This window comes from Euprymna scolopes, chromosome 24 (genome assembly GCF_053919585.1).
Source record: "Euprymna scolopes isolate OS-2025 chromosome 24, ASM5391958v1, whole genome shotgun sequence".
Taxonomy (NCBI): Eukaryota; Metazoa; Mollusca; class Cephalopoda; order Sepiida; family Sepiolidae; genus Euprymna; species Euprymna scolopes.
In genome coordinates this window covers 79,475,455-79,487,436 of record NC_136505.1, presented here as the reverse complement: position 1 = coordinate 79,487,436, position 11,982 = coordinate 79,475,455, and the positions used below count along the sequence as shown (strand labels likewise).

Below are 11,982 nucleotides of genomic sequence, written 5' to 3'. Positions count from 1 at the left end.
CAGAATTTGGCAATTGGATTAGTCTGGATCGATCCAGAAGCTGGAGATCTTGTGAAGTAAGCCTTTGTGCCTTATCCCTCCTCCCCCAAAAACAGGCATAAATTAATAAGAAGCAACCCACAAAACTATAGTCCTTTATAGCTTTTCTTTCCCTTTTTACATAGAAGTAACCACTGACCAAGGCCCGGAGGCTACTTGAGGATAAGGGTTATTGAGTGTACAGAAGTCAATGGAATAATATCGTAGTAATCGTTAGTAGTGGAAATTTATAAAATTGGATTACTTAAGGGGAATGGCTCATCAAAAATTTGTTTATGCTGGACTTAATTATGATCAAATTGTAGTCAACTGGAAAGCAGGTAAATGGAAGAGAGTTCCTCAGGTGGCAGTTCTAACAAAGCTTTGTTCATGGAATTTATGTTTAGATTTAGGCACAGATAAAGAATGTGGGAAATTATTGAAAATGTTTTCAGCTAGAAGAGTGTTTTTTTTTTTTTTTTTTTTTTTAAAGTTTAGCGGGGATGGGGGGGGGCATAGATTAGAGCCCAGACATGCTTCTTGCATGAAAATAGCGATAAAGCAGAGACGGGCTCCCAGTGTCTCTTCTGTGAGAAAGAGGTTGCAGGGAAGAGAAAAGGGCATCCCCCACTAAGCTACAAAGTCTATTTTGAACTCTGTCGAGGCAGAATAAAGTCTTTCTAGCAGCTACTGCCCAGATGTGGCAAGAGTACTCCATTTTTGGATGTACCTGGTTCTTATATAGGTCGAGAAATGCATCAGCAGTGAAATATCTACCATTTTTCCAGTGACCTTAGCAACGGATTTGATGTACGTGCTCCATCTCAGATCAGGACTAAAGGTCAAGCCCAGAAGCTTGTCAAAACATGGAGCCTCCCCAAGATTAGAGCCATTCATTTCAATTGATGCCAGATAGGGATCAGAGCTTGATAATGTAAAGACAGAAACTTAGTTTTAGATGCATTAAAATTAACTAGCCCCTTCTTTTCCCATTGCACCACATGCTCCAGATAAAAGGAGAGAGAATCCGAGAGAACTTGGCCTTTAATGTGCTGCCATAGATGGTAGTGCCATCATTATAAATGTCTACAAATGGTCTTAGGATGTGATTTAGAAGATCATTGATGTAGATCAGGAAGAGAGTTGGGTCCAGGATGGGCCTGTGAGTAACTCCAGAATTAATACTGTGAGTTTCTGACTCAGCCCATCAACCACTACTCTTATGAACCTATCAGAGAGAAATGATTTAAAAATTGAGAAAACTTTCCAGCTATACTGTAGCTGGAGATCTTGTGAAGTATGCCTTTGTGCCATACCCTAGAAAAGGTCTTTGATATGTCAAGAGCAATTGCCCTAGAAAAGAAGGCTCCATCGAAAGATTCGCTAATCCTATGAGATATAACCGTAAGAACATCTATTGTAGATCTAGTAGAATGGAAACCATATTGCATGTTACTAAGAACATTATTTTTGCTGAGGTGGTTTACTACTTCTCTATGTAACATGGATTCCAGCAACTTACTCATGACGCACAGGAGACTTATTATTCTGTACTGAGAGGGAGATGCCTGATCACCTGAATTCTTAAATACAGGACATACTGATGAGGTTCTCTAAGGTGTTGGGAAGCAATTCTCCTTAAGACAATGTTTAAACAGCCGTGTAAGTAGGAGAACTTGTTCTGGTTGAAGCTTTTTCAGCACTATAATTGGAATGCCATCAGGGCCAGTTGCTTTACTGGAATCAAAGTTTTTAATTAGCTTGACAACATCACACAAAGATATTTGTATGTTGCATAGCGTGTTTCCTGATACAAGAGGAAATACTGGGGATTGACGGCCTTGATCGCATAGGGTATAATTAGTTGCAAAGTTATAGGTATAGCGTTTGGCTTTGTCTGATGCTGACAATATTACTTCAGATCCATTGATGATGGTTGGGATTGAACACATGCTTCTGTTCAGGATCCTGTTTAATATTTGCCAACTGGTGGGAACCAAGCCACTGCTCAGCTACTTTGTACTTAAACTAAGCATACAACTCTCTTGCATTCTTTATTATTCTTTTACGGTGGTTGCTGGCAGTCCTAGAATTGGCTTCAGTCTCAGTGCAGCTTCATGTTTTTCTTTGATCCTCTTTCCATAAAGATAATATTATCTTTTAAAAAATTTCTACTCTGTATAATGTGTCTTTACTGCCCTCTTCTGATGAGAAACATTTGGCTTCGAATCACCATGGCCTAAAAAGGTTTCCCTATCTCGAAATATTGTAGTCCCTTTTGAACTGATAGCATAATAAAATTTAATCGTAAATTTTTTATCCTTTTTTTATCTTAACTTATTCTATAAAATTAGTTTGTATTTTTAAATGTATTTATAATGTATTTTTAACCACATTTGCAAACTCCCATTCTTATCTGAATTGATTTTAACTGGCAAGTCTACTCCCCATGTTATACAATAAAATATGACAATCAAATTTTGTTAGGGGTCTTGCATTAAAAAAAAGTAAAATAATAAAATAAGCTTTAAATCTATTTAAAATTTAACCATCCCTTAATCTGCCTTTAAAATAGATATTACTAAAAAAATGAAATTTATTTTATTGTATTATTTTATTCCATTTCTATATTGCATGCTATTTACACGCTTGAAACTATTTTCCCAGATTTTTCTTGCATGTCATTTGTTTGCAATATATTTATATTAGTTATAGTAAAGCAATAAACACAATAGAAAAATTGGAAATACGCATTTATCACTTTTGGTAAATGAATTTGTATGTTTAAATTATTAATACAGAAATCGGAAATTATACCCTTCCAATTAAATAAAAGGAAGTATTAAAATCAAAGCACACATTTGGCTCTTAAAGCAGATACTCTCTCCCTCTCTCTTACTGCTCTCAAATAAACACTAATCTTTGCACCTCAATTCATTCCAGGTGGAGACACTGATCTTTTAGCTAGACCAACATGGGTTGCTCGAAGAACACCAAATTAAGTGTATCTATCTATCCGTGTGGTGTGTAACCTCTTTATGTAGATCTAGTTCTACCATTTCTTTTGTTTTCTTTGCTTTATACTATATTCCCTTACATATTCAAGTAATTATTATTAATATCCTATTCATTTATTTTAAAACAAATAAGTTACTCCCATATTACAAACTGTTTAAGCATTGCCCCCATACTTACAAAACTGTTTAAGCATTGCCCCCATACTTACAAAACTGTTTAAGCATTGCCTTGAGGAGAAGTGTTTCCTAACACCCTCGAAAACCTCATCAGTATGCCTTGTATTTAAGAATTCAGGTGGTAAGTCATCTCCCTCTCAGTACAGACCAATAAGTCTCCTGTGTATCATAAGTTGCTGGAATCCATATTAAATAAAGAAGTAATAAACCACCTCAGCAGAAATAACCTTCTTAGTGACATGCAATATGGTTTCCGCTCTGCAAGATCTACAGCAGATGTATTAATGATTATATCGCATAGGATTAGTGAATCTCTCGACAAAGGCTTCCTTTCTAGGGCAATTGCTCTTGAAATATCAAAGGCCTTCGATAAGGTATGGCATAAAGGCCTACTTCACAAGATTTCCAGCTACGGTATAACTGGAAATGTTTTCTCAATTATTAAATCATTTATCTCTGGTAGGTCAATAATAGTGGTTGATTGGCAGAAATCAGAGGCCCCAGAGTAATAATGCCGGAGTCCCTATGGCATTCATCCTGGGCCCAACTCTCTTCCTGATCTATACCAATGATCTCCAAAAACACATACTTAAATCATTTGTTGACATCTATGCTGATGACATGACCTTCTATGGCAACACATCAAAGGCCGTAAATGACAAAGTTCTCTCTGATTCTCTGTCCTCTGATCTTGAGCATATGGTACAGTGGGGGAAGAGGTGGTTGGTTACTTTTAATGCATCTTAAACCAAGCTCCTATCTTTACATTATCAACGCTCTGATCCCCTATCTGGCATCAATTGAAATGAATGGTTATCGTCTTGGGAAGGCTCCATGTTTTGACAAGCTTCTGGGTTTGACCTTTACACCTGATCTGAAATGGAACATGTACATCAAGTCTGTTGCCAAGGTCACTGGAAAAATGGTAGGATCCTTCTACTGCTCCAGAAAATATCTCACTGTTAATGCAATTCTCTATCTATATAAAAGCCAAGTACGTCCAAGGATGGAGAACTGCTGCCACATTTGGGCAGGAGCTACTAAAAACAGCCTATCCTGCCTTGACAGAGTACAAAATAGACTTCATGGCTTAGTTCTCTTCCCTGTAACCTCTCTCCCACAGAAGAGACGTTGTGAGCCTGTCTTTGCTTTATCGTTATTTCCATGGCAAGTGCTCATCTGAGCTCCAATCGCTGGTCCCCCCTCGCCAATCTTTCATGAAAAATACCCAACTAGCTGAAACCACTGTCAATAATTTTCCCCATTCTTTATCTGTGCCTAAATCAAAATGTAGATTCCATGAACAAAGCTTCTTTCTGACATTAACAAAAACGTAATGAAATGACAACTCAAACAAATATCACAATAAAACCAGACAACCACCCAAACAAAACCAATTCACCTCCGCCCTTGAGGCTCGCTTTCATAAATATCCGTGGGGTTAGAGGTAATATAGATGATGTAGAGTCTTACTTTTTAGTAAACTCCTCAGATATCTTAGCATTAAGTGAAACAAACTTACACTCTTCAATCCCTTCTAACTACTTTAACATAACAGGATACCCCCCTCTTTGCTTTAAGGACTTGGATAGATATATGTATGGGCTTGTAGTCTATATTTGTAGCACCCTCCTTTAAACTAGATAGAAAAATCTTGAATCAGATGACCTGGCCTTTCTGCACTTTCAACTAACATTTCATCACTGTGTTTTACCTCAAGTCAGGATTGTACTCTAATCGGTCATGTCTTTGATAGTATAGATGCAGCACTCTCCTCGGATAGTAACGCCCAAATACATGCGTTTCGTGACTTTAATGTCCACCATAAAAATTGGCTTGGTTTCTCAGGTTACACTGATGATGCTGGATGCTCTACTTATAGCTTCTCTATAGCCCATTCCCTCACACAGACAGTAATGTTTCCAACTCTCCTACCAGATCGTGAACCTCAGCAGGCTTCACTTCTAGACCTATTCCTCACCACAGGACCTGAAGATTGTGTGACTAATGCCCACAGTCCACTTGGAAACACAGACCACCTCATAGTATCAGTTGACATATTTAAATCCCAACCTCAAGGTGAGAACCATTGCACAAAACAACAAGGTACTACAACAGGGCTGACTGGGAAACCATTAATGAACACATCCGAGATGCCCCATGGACTGATATCTTCTCTCTTCCTGCTGAACATTGTGCCAGTGAGAAAACTGAATGGTGCAAAGCGGGCATTGAAGCACACGTCACCACATGGAAGTATTATAGCAAGCCCCACTCACTCCCATAGTTCACTACAGATTGTGCAGCTGCCATTGCACAAAACAGCATGCATTCTGCCCGTTTGTACATCATAATCAAATACAAATAGGCAAAAATAATAGATTATAAGTCAAATAGGCAAAAATAATAGATGCTAGAAATCATTGTAAGAGAAAAATAGCAACATCCAAAAGAAAGCATGCTGAAATAATCAGGGAATGCATAGAATTATAAAAGATAAGAACTTGTGATTTCTGAAAAATCTATAATAGTGTAGTGAATAAAGGGCAATCAATAATTCTTTCATTGAGCAACAACCAGAAGGTTGCACGCACGGCAATGAAGACGGTGGAACTGCTTGCCTGGCGATTCGTATCCAACTCCATCTTAGAGCCAACAAACAACTCCCTCCCAAATTTCCCTATGCAGACTGAAGCTACATTAGATGATGTAAAAATCACCCTTTCTCATGTCCGCAATATCATAAAAAACTTAGACACCTCAAAGGTCTGATCTTATCCCTGCTATAGTAATTAAGAAATAAAAATGGATGGTCACATTCAATGCTGCCAAGACTAAGCTTGTTTCCTTCAATAATTACAAGAAACCTTCACTACCACCAATAGCTATGGCCAAGAACACATTACCCGAAAGTACTTCCTTTAAACTCCCCATCTTAATGTTTACAGGGAACATGAACTGGAATAGATACATTGAGAACATTGCCAAGGTTACTGCGAAGAAGATGGGCTCTCTTTCGTGTCAATCTAATCGGTCCCACTATCAACTAAGCTCCAGCCCGTGTCGCATTGCCGCAATGTTGCATCTCTGTACCTGTTTTACAAATATTTTAATGGAATGTGTTCTGATAAACTTATTGCACTTGTACCGCCTTGCCATACATATCCCCGACAAACCCGCTTAGCAATAGCATCTCACTCTTTCACTGTTGAGATCTCTAAATGCCAGAAAGCTTTCTATTCTAATAGTTTCTTCTCTTAAACAGCTACACATTGGAATTCCCTTCCTGCTACCTGCTTCCCTGGTCGTACTGATATGCAGAAGTTAAAATGTTACATAAACCAACATCTTGTTAATCTTTCCTAGACATGGTCCCAAATAGTAGCCTTTTACGTCCAAGTGGTGATATGCCTTGTTAGGGGTAGACATGAGTAAAAAAAATAAAAATAAAGCTGGTATAGCGCATATGTGAGTATTTTTATCATACAAATTAATGTTAAACGTAAAAAATGATAAGCATGAAAAGTAATTATAAATTGCATGCTGAATAGATGTGGGAGGCTGCAGAATTGATTTCCACATAGGAGTCAAGGAGTTGGAGTCGGAGATATCGATGGAGTCGGGTCGGCATCTAAGGAATTCTATGAGTCGGACTTTTACCATTCGACTCCGCAACGTTGGTTCGTCTGCTATTGGCCAGAATTGCCAGACTTTTGGTGGTAGTTTGTGTCATGACCTTGAGAACCCATGTCGCTAATGTTTAGTATTTCTCATCAGCGATCACAGTTGCCACGATTCTATCCCAGGTTATAGCTTGAAATTTGGGGTCACGCATGTACGCAGTTGAGATTGATGCTTGCATAACCTCTTCGATCTGCTGAGTAGTATCAGTGGTCTTTAATCTGCTATGTCTTGATGGTGCCAGGTATCAGGAGGTGCAATCTGGTGCAGCATTAAGTTTTCCAGGAACATGCTTAATCTGGAACCTGTACATTAATGACTGTTCTTTGAAAGATCCTTCGTGCACAACAATTCTCAAAAGGGGTACATGATATCGGCCTGTGAAAATGCGTACGATATCTGATTAACAAGTCCAAACAACAATCTAATGCCGGTGATGTTTGTCGGTATCGGGAAGTTAAGAATGGCTTCAGTCATTTTTTTTTTTAGTTGGCTTTATACTGTCAGCAGTTATTAAAAAGCCAGCAAATTAAACTGTCACCTGCAAATTGAAACTTATTGGGATTGAAGACGATTTCATTTCTGACACAATGGTGATATAGTCCTGTGTGCCAAAAAGCAAATTCCATAGTTTTATCCCAGAGAAATGTATCATCAATACAAGTTTTTCAGGGCATGTCTACCATAATGTCATTGAATGGATGAGTGTACCAATCTCCAGAGGTGTGAAAATCTTAAGGTACTCTAAGGTAATATAACAGCCCCACTCTGTTATAAATGTGGTTGTGCGTCAAGGTATTGGGGGAGAGTAGTAAATCTTGGTTCGGGCAAGCACAACAGACACTTGCTTCAATATGCACGGAGTGTGATGGGTTTCCCTCATTGTTGCAGCATTAAAATCTTATAGGTTCAGGAGGACATCCTTGGTGATCCATACATCCTCAAACACCAGACCATAGGCATACCTGCTGGTACCGGCTCGATGATGCCCAACACAACATCACTATCTAAATCCTCCTTCACCTTCTTTTTCCAATGATGAGGGACAGGAATGGGTGTGTACAGCTGATGATTTTGTTCACTTGTAACGGTTGATGGGAATAGGTATTAAACGCACTTGATTTAAAATGCTCCTCCAACCATTGATCAACACATTCCTTATTATTTCCAATAGGGCTAAACGGGATCCTATTAAGTTTGACTGGAACCTTTTCCATTTTTTTTTTTTTTTTTTTTTCTTATGGTGCTATCTCGTCATTTGAGGTTGAGATGTCATCTTTCGATATCTGATGTGGAAAGTCATGAGTGATTAACTCTAAGTCTTTCAGATAAGTAAAATCCTGAGGTGTTCTTTGATACGTAAATGACTTGGCTTCTTTTCAATCTACCCCTGCTGTTCCATGCAAGATGTGGTATTGTTGCTAATTTCTGTTTTCACTCACAAAAATACTTAGCAGCAGACTCATCTACTGCCAAGTATTTTTGACTGGTGTCGTGTTAAATCACTCGTTTACTCCATTGTCAACCTACCTAGTTTTCGACACTTCCGTAAGTGACCATTAATTCCACAATTATGGCATTTGAGTTACTATGCTGGATAGTTATGTCCTTTTAGTCCATCAGAGCACGATGTCCTCTCACACCTGACCCACAATTTATTTCTGGGGGTTCTGAGTACCTGCCTCTCCCAAAATGGTTTCTTCTCAGACCTCATTGAGCCAAATGTCAGACGCCCATTTAGTCTGCTTTACAAATGAGGAGTCAACATATCCATTGTCTCTAGACTAACCAGTCTATGAAATTTCTGCCCCACTATCGTTAAAATATTGGCTTCAACCAACAGCTTGCACTGATATTCTGTATTTACAAATCCAGCTACAAGTTGGCTAGCCACAATGTCCTCCAAATAGTTTATAGTCTGTTGGTAGCTCTCATTAGAACACTGGATAGTAAGTAACATTACAAAACTTTGCTTGCGACAGAAGCTTTGCTAAAAGTTATGCGGGACCCTCCCCTTCATGCTGTTTTGTTTATGCACCTCTTGATGTAAACTTTTCCATGCAATGAGTTGTATATGCCATGGGAGCTGTTCTTCCATGGCTATATTGAGAGCTTTGGACCCTACTAAGTCAAACAAAAGTCTGCTTACGAAGCAAGCTGTTCTTAACTTGTTGCATATTTCCACTGGGTCAGGGGACATTCCATGCCAAATCATCCAGTAAAAGATCGAAATTTCACCATCCCCCTCAGAATTTTTTTTATCCTTTTCACCCCTATAAGATATACATAAGTTATGATGAACTGCCAAATTTCAGATCCAGCAATCAATGGGAACCCGGTTTTCGAGCCCAGCCAAAATAAGGCCAAGAGGCTGAAAACGGACTGTTGCGACGGGACTGCCCATCATTACAAAATTGTAAATTATTTGAAAAGTATTTAGTTTCTGGCCTAGAAAATTGCATCGAGTAGAGTTTTTTAACCAAGAAATCCGTAAATCAATCTTAGAAAGCCAGTGGAGTTGATCTTATGGGATTTTTTGCCTATTTATATGCCGAAACAGCTTCTGCGAGAACCCCCAAAAGGGCATAATTTGGGGGGGTCAAAAAAAGACAACTCTAAGGGTCAGAGGTGATGTCTGTTTTAATATTTAGAAAGCCAAAAGATAGAACTTTCAGAATATATATATATATATGTTCATACTTGGCATTTTATTCTTTCACATTGAAATTTAACGCCAAAAGTTGACAATTTAAAAAAAAATCGTAGTTGAAAACACTCACTTTTCATCTAATGTCAACGGACACCCTATAACACTGCGGATCTTAAAGGTCAACACAGATATTGCACTTGATGTAAACAAGTTTCTACATTTTCACATGAACAATTTGTCTATATTCTAAATGCTTCTCAAATTTTATACATGTAAAAATTTAATAACGTTATTATTAATTAAACATGTAATCCTGTGATTATTAAATTTGAAGGTGGAAGCCCAGATTACTTACAAAACATGTTCAGAATGGATTTCAAAATAATAACATTATTTCAGCATGGTAAAAAAAAAAATACATAAGTATCCAATATTTACATTTTTTTCCAATCAATACTGCACACCCAAAATTATAAAGTTGGTTCAGAGCATTTGTGCATGGGGATCATGACAACGGTTATCAAGATTATATTTGGGGCAGATATTTTAACCCCCCCCCCCCCCAAAAAAAAATGGGGTATCTATTCCGAAAACCGTTCTTAACAAGGGTAGGTTGGAGTGTCCATTCTAAAAGCCACTCTTACCATGAGGATGTTGGGAGTGTCTATTCCAAAAGCCGTTCTTAACATGAGGAGGTTGAGGTTTGGTTCTTAGGCAATACCAACAATATCCGTACTTAAACTTTTTATGAGGGGGAGGGGCATGCTTCCACCGGGCAATACCGGTTAACCAGTCCTTCTAGTATAAAGTAATGGCATTTCAAAATCTATTTATTTATTTTATTAAAATGTCATAAAGCAGACCTGAGAGATTTTTTGTCTCCAGAAAAAAATGTCTACTTCTAGAAAATTTTTTGTGCACTCAAATGACAATGGTCACGATAACTGCACTGTTTGATCTATGCACATACAGAGACCATTATTAAATGAAAACTTCAGATTTTGATAACATTATATAGATATTGTGTCAGTGTATTTCTCACATCTACGTGACTAAAGCATTTAATTTTACATTTACTAATATTAGATTGTTGAAGTATAAAACTGCAGTAGTTTAAACAAACTCTTAAAATACTATTTCAATAATTTCATTATGAAATTCAATACACCAGAATGTATTTCAATTTCTTTGTATAAAAAATTCAACATTTTAAATGTTTTGTTTATAATTCAAAACAAAATTAATTACTTTTTGATCCTACACAATTTTACAGATTTTTTCAAATGGGAACTTATTCCTGGCTTGGAAATTATTAATAAATCTTCATATATTACGCGATCAAAAGTTTTGGAAGTTATTTATATCAACTAATTTTATATATAGATATTAAAACATCACTTTAACAAAATTAGTTAAAAATTTGATTTAATAATTTAATAATCAAATGACACCATAAAAATAATATTTAACTTTGAAAATCTTATTTAAAAATAAAAACAGCAGTTGAAAAAGAAAAAAGTAAAAAAAATTAAAAAAACTACTGATCAACATAGGTAGGTAGAGCTAGTGAATTTATAAAATGCAACCATTTTTAATCAGTATGACAAAAAAAAAAAAAAAACTTACCAACAATTTTTGGTCAATGGCCTTTTTTGCTGCGACCTCTGCAGATTCTTGAACAGTGGCTTTCAGCAAATGCAATTGTTCTTTCATATTGTCTCTATAAAACAAAGGAAAAGATAATCTAAAAATCTTTCAAAAATATATTCCTAAAAAGTATTTTTGATAAATATAAGCAGTTGAGTGATACAATTCATATTTTTAAGCTAGATGATTTTATTAAATAATTTGCAAACCTTTTTTTCTGACACGAGAAAATCAGTTTATAAACAGACCCACCTCCCATACCCACCCTCTTATACAAGTCACGGTTCCAATAAAATTACGACCTACTTTAATCATTTCAAATTTATATCATCTATAAATCTAGCTGTATCTTTTTTGAACAATTTTCCAAAAAGTTGAAATACGTTCTCCATTTTTTATCCTTTTTTTAGAGAGTTTGCAACTTTTAAGTTTTTTTTTGTGAAGAGCTCCTTTTTCCTTTTTTTTCCTTTGTGATGTTGATGGGTTCAGGGTCGTCTGATGAAGTCTCATTGACTGAAACAGATGGCTGTTTGTAGCGACCATATGTAACTGTTTACCCTCAAATAAAAATATTTTGCTCTTCTTATTGAGCACTATCTAACAACCTATTCATTAGTCCCGATTTTTTAACATCTCAAACCTATATATAAGATGTGGTTCAGATAGTGAAGAAGCCCACTATAGACATTAGTAAATGTCACACACAAACACAGGATGTTGATATGAACTCCTCCATTGTATATGTATACACATATATGGTGATTTGATATAATATAACAATAATGTTCAAAG

The 11,982-nt window shown here is 36.7% G+C and overlaps 1 protein-coding gene across 3 annotated transcripts in view; it reads right to left on the bottom strand.

The window, feature by feature from the left end:
* Positions 1-11,982, bottom strand: part of LOC145246788 (uncharacterized) — a 242,356-nt gene that overhangs the window by 78,764 nt on the left and 151,610 nt on the right. For all 3 annotated transcript variants that reach the window (XM_080108584.1, XM_080108586.1, XM_080108585.1), the window contains exon 13: positions 11,170-11,263. In XM_080108584.1, the coding sequence (XP_079964710.1) occupies positions 11,170-11,263 (94 nt within the window). The remainder of the gene's footprint in view (positions 1-11,169; positions 11,264-11,982) is intronic.